This window comes from Triturus cristatus, chromosome 10, assembly GCF_964204655.1.
Source record: "Triturus cristatus chromosome 10, aTriCri1.1, whole genome shotgun sequence".
Lineage (NCBI taxonomy): Eukaryota > Metazoa > Chordata > Amphibia > Caudata > Salamandridae > Triturus > Triturus cristatus.
The window spans coordinates 609,782,438-609,800,134 of record NC_140593.1 but is presented as its reverse complement, the minus strand read 5'-3'; the positions used below and the strand labels follow the sequence as shown (position 1 = coordinate 609,800,134).

General features: G+C 43.1%; 1 protein-coding gene across 1 annotated transcript in view; it reads left to right on the top strand.

Moving 5' to 3' along the window:
* The window catches only part of APOLTP (apolipoprotein lipid transfer particle homolog), a 1,292,669-nt gene that overhangs the window by 1,085,290 nt on the left and 189,682 nt on the right, over positions 1–17,697 (top strand). The window contains exon 59 of the mRNA XM_085632129.1: positions 784–912. Coding sequence (XP_085488255.1) covers positions 784–912 — 129 coding nt within the window. The remainder of the gene's footprint in view (positions 1–783; positions 913–17,697) is intronic.

Sequence of the window (17,697 nt, the reverse complement as noted above, 5' to 3'; positions counted from 1 at the left end):
GTCAGTTTTAATGCAAGGTAGGCATTCCCATCTAATATCCCCTGTAAAACTGACGCAGTGGAATTTAAGACATTTTGTAAACGTGTCACATCTTCGGGAAGGGAGCCGCTGAGATGCGTAAAAATTCCAACGCCTCTAAAACCCAGGCATAGGAATGATGCATTGATTTTTGCATAGGTATCTGACCTGCTGAAGTGACTTGAAACAGTGTAATCTGCAATCAAGTCACATTCCCTCAACAGATAAGTGCACACATAAGGTAGGTAACACAGTAAATATCACACACCATCACAGACTTGATTGCACTCGCATTGTACTTTCAGATAATATGTCACACATACGTAGGAATAGTGGTACACATAAATACCCTATGCACACTTGGATGCGTGACATCCAGGACCAATGTAATAGAGTGCAAGGTGAGATTTTCACCTTTTCGCACTCTATTACATTGGTCCACACACATGAGGCTACTTGCGTCAGTCAAAAATGATGCATCGGCTCTGATTTCTGATGCATTTGCTTTAGTTGCATCAGTCTTATGACCAACTAAAGCAATGTGCCACTTTGGGGCCCAATGCCTTGCAGCATCTTACCCATGGATGAGTCAGAATTGTAAAAATGGAGCATCCATGGCGTCATAAGTTTTTTTGATGCTGGCACAAGAAAGTGTGACACATCGCTGCCATGGTGCAACAATGCGTCATTTCTTGTAAATAAGGCCCGTAGTGTTTATCAATCAAGGACACTAACGTGCACATAATGTTGTTTTCTGTATCTTAGCTCCAGAAAATACTACATGTGGGAGATGTTCTAGCATGTGGTTCTGTGGAACAAGCAGCAGACACTTTCAATGAGACGCTAGACCTGAACTGGGACAATAAGAGAGTCTTTCAGACCCTGCTATACAAGGTACGAGAAATATTTGAATATATACTTTTGTTTTCAAACAGTATTATGTCACCTCTACTTTGGCTGTGTATTGCTCATTTTCAATTTCGCATCCACCATTTTCTGGATTAGGATATTATGATGCACTTTCTTTAATATGTCTTACATGTCATAAACTGTTTATGTGGACCATGTATATTTGAAAGAAACTTTGTGGGTCGAAATGTATTGAGTCAAGCCAATGTGGGGGGCAAGGGGGAGTGAACCAGGTGTACAAAGTGTTTATTTGGTACTGTGCAAATGCCTTACAGAGACATATGGCAAATTTAAAAACTACATGAAATCATGGCAATGATAACTAGTGCCGAACTTTTTTCACTTCCTATTTGTCAATGTCACTTTTCCAGTTTATTCTGATGTGACACAGTTCATACTAGACACCAGATGTAGCAAGTTTTTCAGTCACCCGGTAAAACTAGAACACTGCACATGCTTTCACTCCATGACCTCCTTACCAACTCGCCTTGGTGTTGCATTTCTCATGCATCATGTGATTTTTCCAGAGTTTGGGTGGCCTTTTAGATTCAGTTCTAGTCACGTTTAATGGTTTCTAGAAGCTCTGAGAAGATAGTCTTGGGCCACGCTGGAATCTTGGCTATATAGTGTATACTAATCCCTATGCAAATCATCTACCTTAGAAGTACAGGGATAATACACAAAGCTGTGCTTACTCTGCAAAGGGAAAGTGGTCTTGCTGCCTATCTTCTCATTGCTTCAGTTCCAGAAAGATGGAATAACTCTTACTTTTAGACCAGGAGAGAGCTATAAAATTGGCCCCTGAATGGCTAAGATTTGTTGGACCTGATGTCCCTGATGAGGGCTTGAAATCAAAGTCAACACAAAAAAGAGTACACAGCACTCTTTAAATTCTGTAAATGACATCTCAATCCACTCATTGCTTCATTGTTTGAATTATTAGACTTTTCTACGAGATTGGTCAGGAGGGTTAACAAGCATCCAGTTAGTTGTTGTCATTTTCAATTTTTATTAGCAAAATTTGGATGATCTTTCACTTTGTGAGGTATATAATGTTTTGACGTGGTGTATGAACAGTCACTCACTCCTCCACCTTTTACAGTAATGTTCATTTTCTGTATACACCACCAAAATCTGTCACTCTCACCCAGCAGCACTGAGCTGTGCATAGACTAAATAGTAGAGATGGTGTACAGCGGCTGGATAAATACTCTTCTATCAACCCCAAGCAAAGTGTTCAATAGGGTCATCCTGAACAGAATGAAGGAACAAGTCGAGACTCAGTTCTAAAAACAGCAAGCTGGCTTTCACAAAGATAGATCCTTTACAGACCAGATTGCAACACTGCGCATTATCATTGAACAGTCGATGGAATGGAACTCCTTCCTATATGTCTGATTCATCGACTATGAGAAACTATTCAACAGCGTGGACAGAGAGACCCTTTGGAAACTCCTCCATAACTACGGTGTGCCAGATAAACTCGTAAGACCTGCAAGATAGTCCATGGGTGACAACTCGTAGAAATCTTCCTAGTGAAGACTGGAGTCCACCAGGGTTGTTTGCTCTTGCCTTTTCTCTTCCTGCTGGCCGTAGACTGGATCATGAAAACATCCATAACAAAGAGAAGAAATAGAATCAAGTGGACACCTTGGATGCAGCTCAACGACCTGGCCCTACTCTCCCATACCCTCTGCAGATGCAAGAGAAGACCAACATTAGCATAACTTGGCTCCAACCTTCACAGGGGAAAAACTAAGAACCTGAAGGCTTATACGGCCAATAGAACTTCAGTCACTCCTGTAGGCAATGGACTGGAAGAGATTGAGTCCTTCACCTACCTGGGCAGTTTCTTAGACCTGTAGGGCGGCACAGACGCCAACATCAAGAAAAGAATCGGCAAAACAAAGGCTGCCTTCATTTAGCTAAAGAAGATCTAAGGTTCCAAGGACCTAACGCTGTAAAACGAGATTAGGCTTTTTCAACACCAATGTAACATCATTCCTTCTGTATTGAGCAGAAACCTGGAGGACAACAGTGTCAGGAGAGATACGTACAGTAGATAATTGGTGTTTGGGGACACAGTGCTTTAGGGGACTTGTAGGAGGTAAAATTTGTGAGACACTGTAATGCTGCTTCTCTGGAGGGGGGAAGTGAAAGCAGAGGACAGGTAAGTAATGCATCTGGGTAATTCATAGGAGGAGTGCACTCTCCTGGCATTTGTGTCAAAGCCCTAGAATGGATCCGCTCCTTCCTCACTGTCCGAACGCAGAGCCATACTTCCACTGTTCAAATCAGAACCCACAGAGATCAGCTGCGGAGTGCATCAGGGATTAATCCTGATCCCCACCATCTTCAACATCTACATGGCCCTGCTTGCAGCCATTGTCAGAAGCCATGCACTCAACATCGTCTTCTACGCTGACGATGCCCAGCTGATTCTCCCCCTCACAGACGAACCCACAGCTGCCAAGATCAACTTTCATACCGGGATGAAGGCAGTCGCCACCTTGATTAAGGACGCCTCAAGTTTAACTCAGACAAGACTGAAACCTCAGCCTCATCCTGGACTCCTCTCTCTCAGTGAACTGCCAAATCAACACAATTCAATTCTCCTGCTTCTACACGCTCTGCCTATTTTGTAAGATCTTCAAGTAGATTCTCACTTGTAGATCAGGAGAAGCTGGACCCACTGGACAAGGGTCAGAAGGACCAGAGTTAGAAGGAACAGAAGACCATGGACCATAATGACAAGGAGGGATGAGGACAACCAGGGTCAGGAGTAGCAGAATCAAGTAGAGAGACCAAAGAGGGCCAGTACCAAGAGACCAATGGAGAGGAAGAACAAAGACAGGATGGATAGGACCGCAGATATCAGATCAAGAAGTACAAGAGGCCAGAAGCAAAAGGTCCAGGACTAGGAACACCCCAACCAGAAAGAACTATGGCTAGCAGGACCTGGAGACCCCAGGTTAGAATGACTAGGGGGTTATAAAGTGCGAGAAAGTCTAGGTCCAAGACTGTAAGACTCAGGGGGATCCTTATCCAGGGTGTAATGAATTACATGAACCAGGGTGAACCACAGCATGGGAACTAGGAGCACCAGTGCCAGATGAATTAGGAAGATCAGACCCAATAAGACCATTACTAAGAGGACCATGATAGAAGGGCCCATGGTCAGATGGACATGAACAAGGTAGAATAGGCAAACCAGGAGACCAGGATAGCTAGTAGGAGTAGGATGGGGCAGGAGGACCGGGGGCTAGAAGGGCAGAGACACCAAGGCCAGTATAACCCAATACACGAGGGCCAGACAAAGGAGTACCAGAATGAAGACTAGGACTACGTGGACGAAGGTGACCTAGGACCAGAAATTAGGAACAGGCAAACAAGGGGACTAGATAAATCAGGGGAGCTAGACCAGGTTGACTGATGGAGAAGAATTAGTGTGAGAAGGATGAAACGGTGCATGATTGGAAGCCTGTGAAATGGGGGACCCAGGTTCCGAACGATTAGGGGTTGGAGTAAATGAGAATGATGACCAGTCGACCCAGGACCAGAAATAAAAGGGCCAGGAAGACTTGCATAAACTGAAGGTCAAGGAACATAAGAACTAAGAAAGGCTAGGTTGATCTGTGACAAGACGAGTTATCACAGAGCCGTGTTGGCAGGAAGCAGGAGGACAAAAGCCAGGAGGATCAGAACCAGATTGGAGAGCAATAGGATCAGGAACTGAAGGGCAGTAGTCAGTATTTCCAGGACACTAGTATAAGCAGAATAGAGATTAGGATGACCGAGGAGAACAGTACCAAGGGCAGCCAAAAGACCAGAGCAAGAGAACTAGGTAAACTAAAAGCATCTTTACCCCAAGGAGCGGAAACAGGGCTGAGGGGTTAATGATGATGAGGAACCAGGAAACAAGGATTCGGATTACAGAGTGGGGTAGAGCAGTGATTACAACTCTCAGGACCAGGGTGAGAACAATCTGAGGTAAGAGGGCCAACCAGCATATGGAAGACCAAGTGTAATGGAGAGTGGTGGAAAGGAGGACCAGGACCAAAATGACCAGGCTCATGAGAACCCGATCTAGGAGACTAAGGATCAAGAAGACCTGAATGAATGGCTGCAGTACCAGTAGGACTAAATGGACAAGGAACAGATCCAGGAGAACAAGGACATCCCAAACCAGGAGGACAAAGACTTTGAATGCCAGGACACAAGATGTAAGATGCTCAGAACCTATGGTACAGGGCTAGGAGGTTGACGGTGAATAGTACCAAAACAAGGTGAGTAGGACAAAGAGAACCACAAAGAAACAGGGTCAGAAGGTCAAAGATTGGGCAATAAAGGGGGAGCATAATGACCAGAAGTCAAAGTTTATGAAAATAAGCACAATAGGACAAGAAGGACCAGGACTAAGGAGACAAAGACTAAGATAGCAGGTGGGTCAGGTCCAAGACACTAGGTCCAGGTGAACCCACACTATAAGGAACAGGATCAAGAGGATCAGGGACAATCAGTGCAGAATCTCGAGAAGGACAAGGGCTATGAAAAAAAAGTCTAGCCTGCCGGCCTGGGTGACTTGACCAATGTGGTCTCGAGGTTGAAGCCTGTTATTGTTTTTATTGATTACCTCAGGGTGTGTCGTAGGCCTTAGAGTTCAGAGGTCAAGCTCATCTTGTTGCTGGTGAGCCTGTCCACCAGCCTGCTTCTGTGCTGAGTGTTCAGTAATTGTCAAGGGATATCAACAGCGGTAAGATAACTGGTGATTAGTATACTTGCCGGAGAGTTGTATGTTTGTCTAGTCATGCTTTTGCCTCATTATAAAGTAGTGCAACGGTTTAACGTGGTTGTTGCAAAACACCACTTGTAGGGTTTAGCACCTTTCCTAGGGGGGAAATACCAGCCCTATTTTCAAGTTTCAACATTCTGTAAAGGCCTGGCCCTGATATTTATAACTTTACATAAAACGCCCTGCAAAAGCAAGGTTCATTTTCAACATTGCTTTTCTCTCTTTGTTCCATCAAATTATCCATTAGGCATCATTAACCCCTTGTGTGCCCCGCCCTGTCCACGCCCTGTGCCGGGCGTTTCATTAGCGGGCGGGGCTCATGACGAGATAGTCTCGTCATGGGCACAGCGCAACCGCGGCCCATGACAAGACCATCTCGTCATGGGCACTCAAGGGGTTAAGGCAGCTCTGGAACACATTTTAAAGTGCCTTCTTGTTACATTTACTGTTAAATGTATATGCTGTTGAGAGAAAAAATATTGTCTTTTCATGATTTTGCAAATTATTCTAATGACTGGGATCTTAAACTACTGCTCATACTATTAAAAATCCAACCAGGTGGCAACCCTACTTGTAACAAGCATAGCCCAGATTTGTAAAGTGTGCAGATCGCTTAGGGAGTAACTAAATTTATCATATAGATCCCTCAGTTACTTACAGTTGATATGTTAAAATCCTTCTTATGTAGCACAGCGAGCTATGAACTGGCATCAAAGTTTTGCATGCAAACAGAAAGGCATAGTGTTAGACCTTTTATTTTTAACCTCACATTTTCGTTACTCCAAGGTTGCAAAAAAGGATTCCTTTGGGTAGCAATAAAGTCTAATTAGCACAGGCATCTACTGCATTATGTTTTAAATCCCCACTTTGCTTTGTGTTTCTCCATACCAAGTTCGTCCTAACCAGTGCTTAATTTGAGCCTGTATTTGCTGGTGGAATCTGGGAACCATCACTTATTTTATCAGATATTGACTGCGAGTAAAAGAGATAAAAACCCACAAACAGGAAAGAAGAAGGAGAAAGATGGAAGCACTGTCACAACAGTAGAAAGCAGTGAAATAAAAGGACAGCAGTGTCTGGTAGTGGATTATAGAGGCCTGAGGTGAATTACAGAGAACGCAGCTTCAGATTGGGGGTGTGGGGTGCTGAATGTTAACAGCACCTCTGGAGCAGAGGTTTGAGCACCGGCACTCATTCTATTACAAATTAAGTACTGTGCTTAACGTATAACGTTACTCACTGCATTATGTTAAAAAAAAACTGGTACATTGATTTATTCCCTTGTATGCTTTATTGTCTCTGTATAATATTTGTGTGATGTAAAGCGCCCTGATGATCCATATTAGGATAAATAGCGCTATAACATAAATTGAACAAAAAATAAATTAGTAAGTGGTATTTAAATCATTACTCATTCTCACATGCATTTGACATTCTTACAGCACATGCATACCTCTTACATACAGGAGATGAACAAGGTCAAATACTCCCTCCACATCATAGTGTGGCTTAAGCACATATTATGAAGTGATAACAAACTGAGTGTCTATTTCCCCCCATTGCTTACATTTTTAGCTGTTAGGCTCCTGATAGCACTGTGTCAGGACAGGACTACAACAAAAGGAGGGCTGATGGCCCATTAGGTGAGGCTATTGTTATGGACCTAGATGGATGTGAGAATAAGAAACCCCCCTACAGATTGTTTGTCTCAAAGCAAAGCAGACAATGCGAGGCTGCTGCTGAATGTGCTCTGTATCTGCAAATTACACCAGTACTGATTCAGTGTATTTCACTGATGCTGTCCCTAATCTCAGAGCCAGCTCAATAATGGCTTCCAGATCCCCTTCATTTCCTGCACCGATTAAAAGACACATGTACATAAGGAGAGAGTGGAAACTGGTGCTGATGAGATAAGAGGTGATGTGAGCTATGCAAATAGAGGATTTCAGAATGATGTGGGGATAAAAGGGACCCTGTAGACCTACCCACACTTCACCCAGATGGGCATGCAAAACTGGTCTTGACCCAGCATCCTGCTACACACGTGTTGTGCTGCTTTCATTTGCAGTTAGAATATATGTGACCATCGATCTATGCACTATGCAGAGAGGTAAAGTATTGCAAGTGCATTTAGTCTAAACTCTTTAATGACCCATTGGTAGGCACTGTGAGAAACTTGTACTGCCTTCAGCATCAGGACTCTCAATTGTGCCCATCATGAACACCAACCCAAAAACAGAACTTACCAGACACTGACTCATGGGACTCACTTTTAAAGACAAGCATTTGCAATGCAATAGGTCTCGCAGTTGTGAGAGTTTGAGATATTGGCATTGTAAATGGCAAGGCCTTTTATTTACGTGTTGGTTTTAAAAACAAAAATAAAAGGTATTGTCATTTACAATGCCAATAGCTTAAACTCTCGCAAATGCGAGACCTATTGCATTGCAAATGTTTGTTTTTCCTTACAGCTTCAGAAGGCTGAACATAAGAAAAGCGCCGAACCCAGGCGCACATGCATGAAATGTCTGACAATGTAAAGGCAAACCACCGTGCACCTCCCCTCAAAAAACGATATATTTACTCTTTTAGAACAGTGGCATTCCAATTCAATGCATGTTACAGATGCACTTTTGTATATGTTAAAAACACAATAGCTCCAAGAGTGTCAAGCAAGTGCAGACAAACACCTCATACCAGTTTACGCGGATGAACCGCAGGAGTATCGGTGAGATAAAAAAATACCAATTATGGAAAACCCCGATTTGCAGTAACAAACTGCTGTTGTTCGTGCGTGTTTTGTACTAAGCTTAGCAACATACAGAAAATGCCCAGAATACTGCTAAAGTGTTCATGTAAACTGTGAGCCAGGGTAAAGTTTAGCAACCCTGGTGCTACCAGCACGGCCTGCCGGGGGGACAGGGAGATCAGCGCACCCGGCGTCATTGGCTTTTAAGCCCCCATCTCCTGGAACATGCAGGACCCCCCTTCCGGCGCCCAAGTTCCCACGCCAGACAAGTGCACTGCTCTTCAGGCCACCAGCACCGTAGAGTGAAATGCATGCCATCTTTCTAAACTGTGGGGTGCCTGTGGGGTGCCACATTAGCCCAAGGTGGAGGGTGGAAGGAGGGACCGAGGGAGGCATGCAAGGAGGGGTGGTGGTTGGATGCACACAGGGCACAAGTCCTAAACAAGCAGCATGTGCTACCCGCCCCTCGCACACACCGGCTCCTGCTGCAGCCTTGCGCATGCGCTGCTGCCATGTTTACGTCAGGCAGAGATGCGTGACCAAAAAAAAGTGCGATCTGGCAGAAGAGAACTGTAAAAAGTGACTGCTGCTTCCGGACTACACAGAAGTCAGTTTGACATCAACAGCCAGTAAAAAGCCAGCTAACAGGAGCTTTGCCAACATTCACCACATGGCAAGCGGCAAGATAAACTACCGGCCGCTTGCCAACACATACAGATTGCTGGATGCCTCATAGAGGCAGCGCATGCGCTGCCTATGAGAGACCTAAAAACTAGTTTAAGATTCCAATAATGTATGTGAATGCTTATAATGAAGCAGCAGTGACCAAGGCCGGGCCCGGACAGAAAATTGGCCGTAACAGTACAATAAAAGTGGCCCTCATTAGTGAATCAGATAGCTAAAAAAGGGGTCCGCATTTGCAAATCAGGGCAGTTTTGAACTTGTAGAGTCACGGGTATTTGTCAAGGTATGGGAGAATGCATGCATCTGTGTTTGCTGTAGGCGATGCTTGTAAAATAGCAGGGAAATTAACAGTAGAAACAGGCCCTCCAAGACATAAAACAGGCCCCCAAACTACTAAAAAAAAACGACCCACAGGCTGATCTGTCAGACCACCCCACCGGGCATTACCTGAGTGTCCTATACCCCAGTCGGACCCTGGCATTGATCCGGGGTCGAACAACCCTAAAATCGGCAGGCATCTGCCTAAAACCTTTAATGCAGCAATGCCATAAAATCACTTTTAGTGTCCTTCGCATTAATTAACTAAGGGAAAAAGAGTGAGAAACTGGAGTGGAAGGTATAAATAAGGCAAAAGACAGTTCGGGCTGTGGAGGGAAGAAAAAGAAACCAACATTGGCAAATCCAATAAATCTTGCCTATGCGAGATCTATTGGCTTTGTTATCATGTTTTTTAGCCATGTTGTACAACATGGCGGCTTAAACATTGACAAAGCCTAATAGTGAAGCACAGCTGACTTGTTTGCTAAATACATTTTTGGGACATTCAGAAAGCTGACCTAGGAATGCATTCCACCAATTACTTACCATTGGCTTTGTGGTTTGTAACTCACATTTTCTGCCTTAGTATTTGCTGGCTTTATTTGCTTTAGGCTGTCCAGCTTGAGTCTGTCCCTCCCGTTGCCCAAACCTTGTTTACTGTATTCTTCAACAAACTTGCTTTCTGTAAACAGGCCTTTAAATGTTGGTCTCATGTTGTCACATTTGCTATGCATTCAGAGGTTTGTGTACGTATGTTTCGAACCTCCTAGTAGGAGTTAAAACTGAGTTAGTTTTTAATAATGTATATTATCATATTATAAGGATCACAGTTAACAAGGGGTTTTCCATAATTTTGATTAATTTTTATGATAACATCCAAGGTGAAGACCCAAGGGATGTTTTTAGACTATTAGGTAGTAACATTACTTTGGCAACTAGGGGGAGGTCAGAGGATTTCTGTATTATTTGGGCAGGAGACTTTAACTGCCAAATATGCAGGAGTGGTGAGAACGGGTTGTGTGGGATACAACTGGATAGAGACAAAGGCTCTAGTCATTTTGAGCATTCTGTACGAGGGGATTGTCTAAATGAGATAATATTTGAAAATGATCTGGACTTTGTAAATAAGTTGATCAGTCCGGAAATCCCCTTTTTACCAACGTTCAATGGCAGAGGGGCAAACACAACTATTGATTATGCCCTAATGACCACTAGACATAGGGACATGATCTGGAAATACGGAATTTTGAATTGCCCACTTAGTGATCATTTTCCATTAAGCTTTAAAATAACCATGGGATGTAAGAACTATCGTGGTAGGACCAAAACTAAAGTGATAATAGACGATATTGCTATGGTCCGGAAAAATGGTTATGCTCTGAAGTGGACAAAAGTTTGCCCCGTAGAATTTCAGGAGAAATTAATTATAAGTATGTTGCCAGAATTTTATGCATGTACAGATGTAAATGCCAAAGATATAGATTTTATTAGTAATTTTACATCAATCACTGCTCAAATAAGAAAGATATTGTGGGTTGATTCTAAAGGAACGAACACAAGGAAGAAGAGATGGTTTGATACTGAATGTACGAAGGCGTATAAAAGTTTAAAATATGCTATACATGCTACTGAGAAGGATGTTGACCTAATCAGGAAGTGTAGGAGTGTCTATAAGCAGACCCTTAAAAACAGGAAAAATGCACTAAAAGTAGAAGCATGGGATGCTTTATGTGACGCCTCGTTAAGTAAAGATTCCGCCTCATTCTGGCGAGTTGTCAATGCCCCCTTTTTAAATTTCAGTGACACGGACCCACTAGATGTAGCAATTACTGAGAATGAGTGGGCCAAGCATTTTACTAATTTGTACTCCATTGTACAGGATCATATTGTTAGTACCCATGATGATAGTCACCTGAGAGATCATGTACAGAGGAGTATTCAACTCGAACCTAAAATAACAATAACAGAGGTGCAGAAATGTATTGATGCAAGTTTGGCAGGGAAAGCACCAGGCCCTGATGGAGTCCCTGTTGATTTATTCAAAAACAACAAGGAACTCTGGGCACCAATCCTCACACGTATGTTTAATGCCGCTCTGAAAGAAGGCCTCCTGCCATCGTGGTGTGAATCCCTGATAGTCCCAATTTTTAAAAAGGGCGATCGTGAAAACTGCAAGTGTTACCGCCCAATATCACTCCTGGATTCTACTATTAAAATTCTAGGAAGGGTAATCTTAGATAGGCTACATATATGGGCTAATGAAGCAAATATTTTAAGTGACTTGCAGTACGGTTTTAGGAAAGGTCTTGGTACAATTGAACAGTGTTTGAATTTGCATATTTTAATTGAAAAATATACCAAAGTGAAAGAGGGACGAATGTTTTTAACTTTTGTAGATCTTACCTCAGCATTCGACTCAGTAACACATTGTAAACTTTGGTTAGTAATGGATAAACTGGGTGTGGATAAGCAGATCATTGACTTCCTGAGAGACCTTTATGCAGCAGCATCAGCCCGAGTAAGATATGGAAAAAATGGTGAATGTACTAGATCATTTGCAATCAGAAGGGGTGTAAGACAGGGCTGTGTCCTGGCGCCGTTTCTCTTTACACTTTATATTAATAACGTGGAAAAGACTCTGATAACAGAGTGTAGGGATGTACCAATGGTAGAAAATAGATCAATCCCAATTCTGTTATATGCAGATGATGCGGTACTAATGGCTAGAACACCGCAGGCCATGCAAAGAGTAGTCACTTCCTTTTCGGATTTTATGAACCAGCTAGATTTAAGCATAAATTGTTCTAAGACATTCACCATGCACTGCGGGGCGGGTGCACAGAGGAAGAAAAAAGCAATTTATATTGGAACCACCCCAGTTGAGGATACCTTAACATTTCCTTATCTAGGAGTCTTAATCGATAGCTCTGGGCTATGGAACAATACCATTAAGACAAGGAAACTGTTGTACTGTAAATCTATTATGGCTTTAAAAAATTTTAGCCGGAAAATTGGGAAGAAACCAATCAAAGAAATGCTGACTGTTTACAAAGCAACTTGTGTAGCAATTGCCACCTATGGAGCAGGCTTATGGGGATATGCTAACGTCAGCATATTACAAGTTGTCGAAAACAATTTCATGAAATATCTCCTGGCCGTCCCACAGAGTGTGTCAACATACTCTTGCCACAATGAACTAGGGGAAATATACTTAGAAGACACAATAAAAACTGCACCAGTTCTTTTATGGCATAGAATATGGACCGTAGATGAATCTGGCTTAAACAGAATGATCATGAGAAATGCAATGGGTCTAGAGAAGTGTGGGAAAATTAGATGGTTGCACTATATTAATAATTTTCTCACGCTACTAGGACTAGGGGATTACTTTACTGACCCTCTTTCTCTTTGTAATATTTCGAGGAAGTGTTTAAAAGATAAATGTATGACCTATTTGCAAGAGACCAGAGCAAAAACAGAACTTAAGAAAACTACGGTAGTAGCTCACGAGCAAATTATAACCTGCTATAGTTTACAGCCATATTTAAAGCTACAAATGAGTGATTATGAAAGGTTTTTATTGACACGTTTTAGATTTAATCTATTATTTAGAGCACTCAGCTTTCCAAATATGAATAATTGGTCAAAAATCATGAGTAAATGTCCCTGCGATGATTTATCAGTACAATCTGACATGCATATACTTTTCTTTTGTAAATTTTATACTAGACCAAGACAAATGTTTGTTGTACCTTTGCTAAAAATGATGGAAATTAATCGCTGTCGCCCTGCTTTTTTAGCTGTACAGAAATTGGACAATATTTTAACTGTCGTATTTATTTCCTCATTCCTCAAAAATGTTTTTAAATTGCGGAAAACAATTGAGATCTGAACCTACTCAGTTTTTATCATATGTGGCCCTATGTAATTTTATATAAATGTGATTTTGTTTTTGTACTTTTATGGTTATTTTGGTATTAATAACCGAATAAAGAATAACTTGACTTGACTTGCTATGCATTCAAAGAAAGAGGTCAACTGCCATGCTCTGTCTTCCAAGGGATCTTGGTGTTGACTTTTCTTTCTCTGAATTCAAGGATAGAAAATGTATGTGACAGTACTGCTGGGAACCCATGTAAGAGGAGAGGGTGTAGGGTGTTTGTTTTCAAGGTCACAACATAAACAATGAACTGTGCTGATGTTTCAGAATATATCAGAATTAGTACAAATGAAATATGTGTTGTGTGATTCTGAAGTGTGGTGAAAACAAATATTTGAATATGATCAAAACACATCAATACACTAGGAGAGGACATTTGCACACTTCATCATTTGTGTGCAGTAAAACCGTATTTCTGTGCAAATGTAATGGTCATTTCAATTTAGAATGTGTTGTCTGTAATGGCAGTGAGCTACCACACCATGCATACTCCACACTACAACACTCCACTCTATTCCCTTCCCTTCCACTCCAGGCCATGCCACTCTATTGTATGCCACTCCACAACATGCCACTCCACTCTACTTCCATCCACTCTAGGCTCCGCCACTTTAAGACACTCTGCGATGCGCCACTCAACTTCCTGTCACTCCAATCTATGCCACTCACTCCACGACACAACATACCACTCCACTCTACATCCCTCCACTCCACACCACTTACCTCACTCCGCTCTACCCAACTCTAATCTACCCCACTCCACTCCAATCTATCCTACTCCACTCCACTCCAATGTACTCCAATCTACCCTACCCCACCCCATACCACTTCGCTACAATCTACCCCATTCTACTCCACTCCAATCTACCCCACTCCACTCCACCCAATCTACCAATCTACCCCACCCAATTTACTCACCCCACTACACCCACCTCAATTCATCCCACTCCAATCAACCCCACTTCAATTTACTCCACTCTAACCCAATCCACTCAAATCTACCACAATCCACTTCACTTTTATCCAATCTATGCCAATCCACTACAATCTACCCACCCCTCCTAATCTATCCACTCCAATCCACTTTAATCTACCCCTCTCGAAACTACCCTACACTACACCCACTCCATTCCATCCTACCCTACTATAATCCACCCAATTTAACCCTCTCCAATCTACCTCACTCCCCTTCTCTCCAATCTACCCAACTTCACTGTAGTCTACCCCACTCCACCCCACTCTTCCCCAGTCTACCCCACTCCACTCCAATCTAGGCCAATATATCCCACTCCACTCTACCCCAATACATCCCGCTCTACTCTACTCCTATCTATCCCACTCTAATCTAACCCACTCTAATCTACCCCAATTTACTCCACTCCAGTCTACCCCACTCAACCCCAATCTACCCCAATTCAGTCTACCCCACTCCAATCTACCCAAATGCCCCATTCCAATTAACTTCATTCCACCCCACACCAATCTAGCCCAATCTACCCCAATCCACCCCACTCCATTCTACCCCATTCTACCCCACTCTACCCCACTCCACTATACCACAATCTACTTCATTCCACTCTACTTCAATCTACCCCACTCAAAACAACCCCACCCTACTACACTAACTTTTAGACACACTGAACAGCAGCCACACTGGTGTACAACATGGCTAAAGCACATTGTCAAAGCCAATAGCTCTCACATAGGCGTGACCTATTCGCTTTGAAAATGTTTTTCTACATTCAGCCATGCTGCAGAACAAAGTCAAGAGATCTTGCATGGGCAAGACTTATTGATATGGGCAGTGCTTGTTTTGTTAATGAGCAATCCTCAGTCAGGCTGCAGGGCCAAGAATCAGATCCACCTTCTCCCTGAGCATGGAAGCCATAGGTCGCTAATTTCAGTGCAGTGTCAGCCCCATCCCAGGGCAGCACTGGTGAAGTTTGCAGGAAACCTGGTCCAGGCCCTGTTTTGGCACACCCATTGGCATTAGTGGCTCAGAAAGCTAACCAATACTGAGCGTTCCATCTTGACAAAGGATGTCAATGAAGACTCACATTGTTATTATTAATCTATGGCTGGTGACAGGAGAGCTGTTGAAGCCTCCACAAAGAACCTGTAACAAACACTGCTAAAACGTATAGGAATACTAATTGGGCTTATCCAGGACATGTATGCTGTGTGCACAACCACATGTGAGCTGTGAGCACAGCTAAATGCATTTCTTTTGCTGCATAAGACAAAAAAGAAAAACGGCCACAGACATTAGAGGGAGACCAAGATACTAAGCATACACTGCAGAAAGCGTGGCTTACAGTCAATAAGTGACCACTATGACAGCTTAAAAAATAGCCTCAGTCCTCCACAAGAGACATTTCTACAGTAACCCGTACACCCAGCTACCCACTGCAAATGCAGGGCTCATGAAGAAACCTGGAGTGAACGAACACCAGACCAATACTCACCTTTTCTTACACCCACTCACCAACCCGCTTAAACAACTTGTACTTCAGCACAAATGAGTATTGTTTCAGGTGCAAAGAGGCTCAGAGGGAAGAAGTTATTTGCAGAGCCATGCAGTTGAGCTCCCCCATGTTGAGGCAAAGTGAATAAACCAGATCTGGCAAAAAGAGGTGGGTGGTCAAAAGTATGCATTTGGATAAAGGGACCAATTTCTGGAGTTGCAGTGCCGGTGGTCATACAGCGAGACTCAAAGATCAGTTAAAAGGAAAGAGGGTCCATATAGGTTGGAGGGCAAACACAATCCCTCAGGGAGGGTGGGTAGAATGGCACAAGAAGTGGTGGCAAAAAGAACCTACTGGGGTAACAGCGAAAAGAGTCCTTTCAGCTGGGTGTGTAAAGGCTCCTTTGGAGAAGGACTGTAAAATCATTGGGTTGCAGATTGAATCCCTTTGGTTGATGGATCCCATTAGATGATGGGTAGCAGATTCCATTCAAGCAAATGTTTATCCAAAGTGGAGGTAGCAGCTTCTAGAAGGGGAGGGATGTATGGTAGGTTTACTTGGGGAGGGTTTTTTTCAAACTTTGTGGAGATGGCATAGAACATGGGTGAAGTAGGCCCTTGGGTGTAGTGAATGTTGTGTTTTAATTGTAGAGGATCATGTGTCCAGTGTATCCTTTTGTAAATGTTGGTGTGGATCCCTGTCTCACTGGACTGCTAGGATACAGTAGATCTTTGGATGCAGTTGATCCCTGTTGATTCCTAGGTGCAGTGAGTCACTCTCTGTATTGGAAATTGTTGTGTAGCCAGTCCCAGGTGCAATTGATGTCTGGGCATGGTGCTTGCGATTCACCTCAATGGGCTGGCTGATTTCGAACAGGTCCGGCTGGTTGTTATTCCTGTGGTTGATGATCTCAACCAGTTTTCTGCAGGCACTATAGACAAATAGGCAATTTACAAGCACATGTTTCTATGTCAAACAAAATGAATTCATGTAGCCAGCTGAAATCTGTGTTCATATCGTCCCTCTCTAAAAGGTGGTATGCTGAGTTGACCTTTTCAACACTGGAACCCCTAAAATTGCAGAAATATAAAAGGCTGACGCCTAAACATCTGAGCACTCTCGCTGGCATTGTATTATTTGATTAGCATTCAAGTGAAAGGCAACAGCAACTAGGTAACTTTATAGGGTCAAAAAGAGAGTCTTGTTAGGACCTGTGCTACAGAACCTCTATTTTCAACCAGGAGCCCAATTGGGGTGGGGAATGCCTTTGATCCCCATCCCTTGTCTTCCCCACAAGCCAGATCATAAATGTAGTGGAATATTTCATGAGTGCCCTTTCAGAGTGTCCTTGCAGAGCAGACAGCTTTTGAGTCAATCTCTCTGCAAATTGAGTTGTAAAATACACCATTTCCTCAAATTTGGCTTTGGGATAGAACCCACCTCTTCAGACCTTCGTTGAGTAAGGCAAACTAGCTTGCTCACTAGGATCTAGCGTTGGTCATTGTTCATGTATGCAGCGAGCAGTGGTAGTGATGGAAGTGGGCAGTGCATGGGCAGTGGGCGACATGAATGGCATAAGTGGGGAGCAGCCTCCTGAGGAAAAAAATGTAGACACCTGAACTCACCCTTTATTTATATATTTTCATAGCTTTGTGTGCTTCCTGTGACAAATGGAGTCAGCCATAAGAGAACAGATTACATTGATGGTTGTTGTTAGTCTAGAGAAGTTGTGGACAGAGGGCAGAGGTCCAGCGGCAGAGGGAAGAAAGTAGATGTCTGGCAGAGGAGGAGTCAGATCAACTAAAGACTAGTAAAGAAGAAT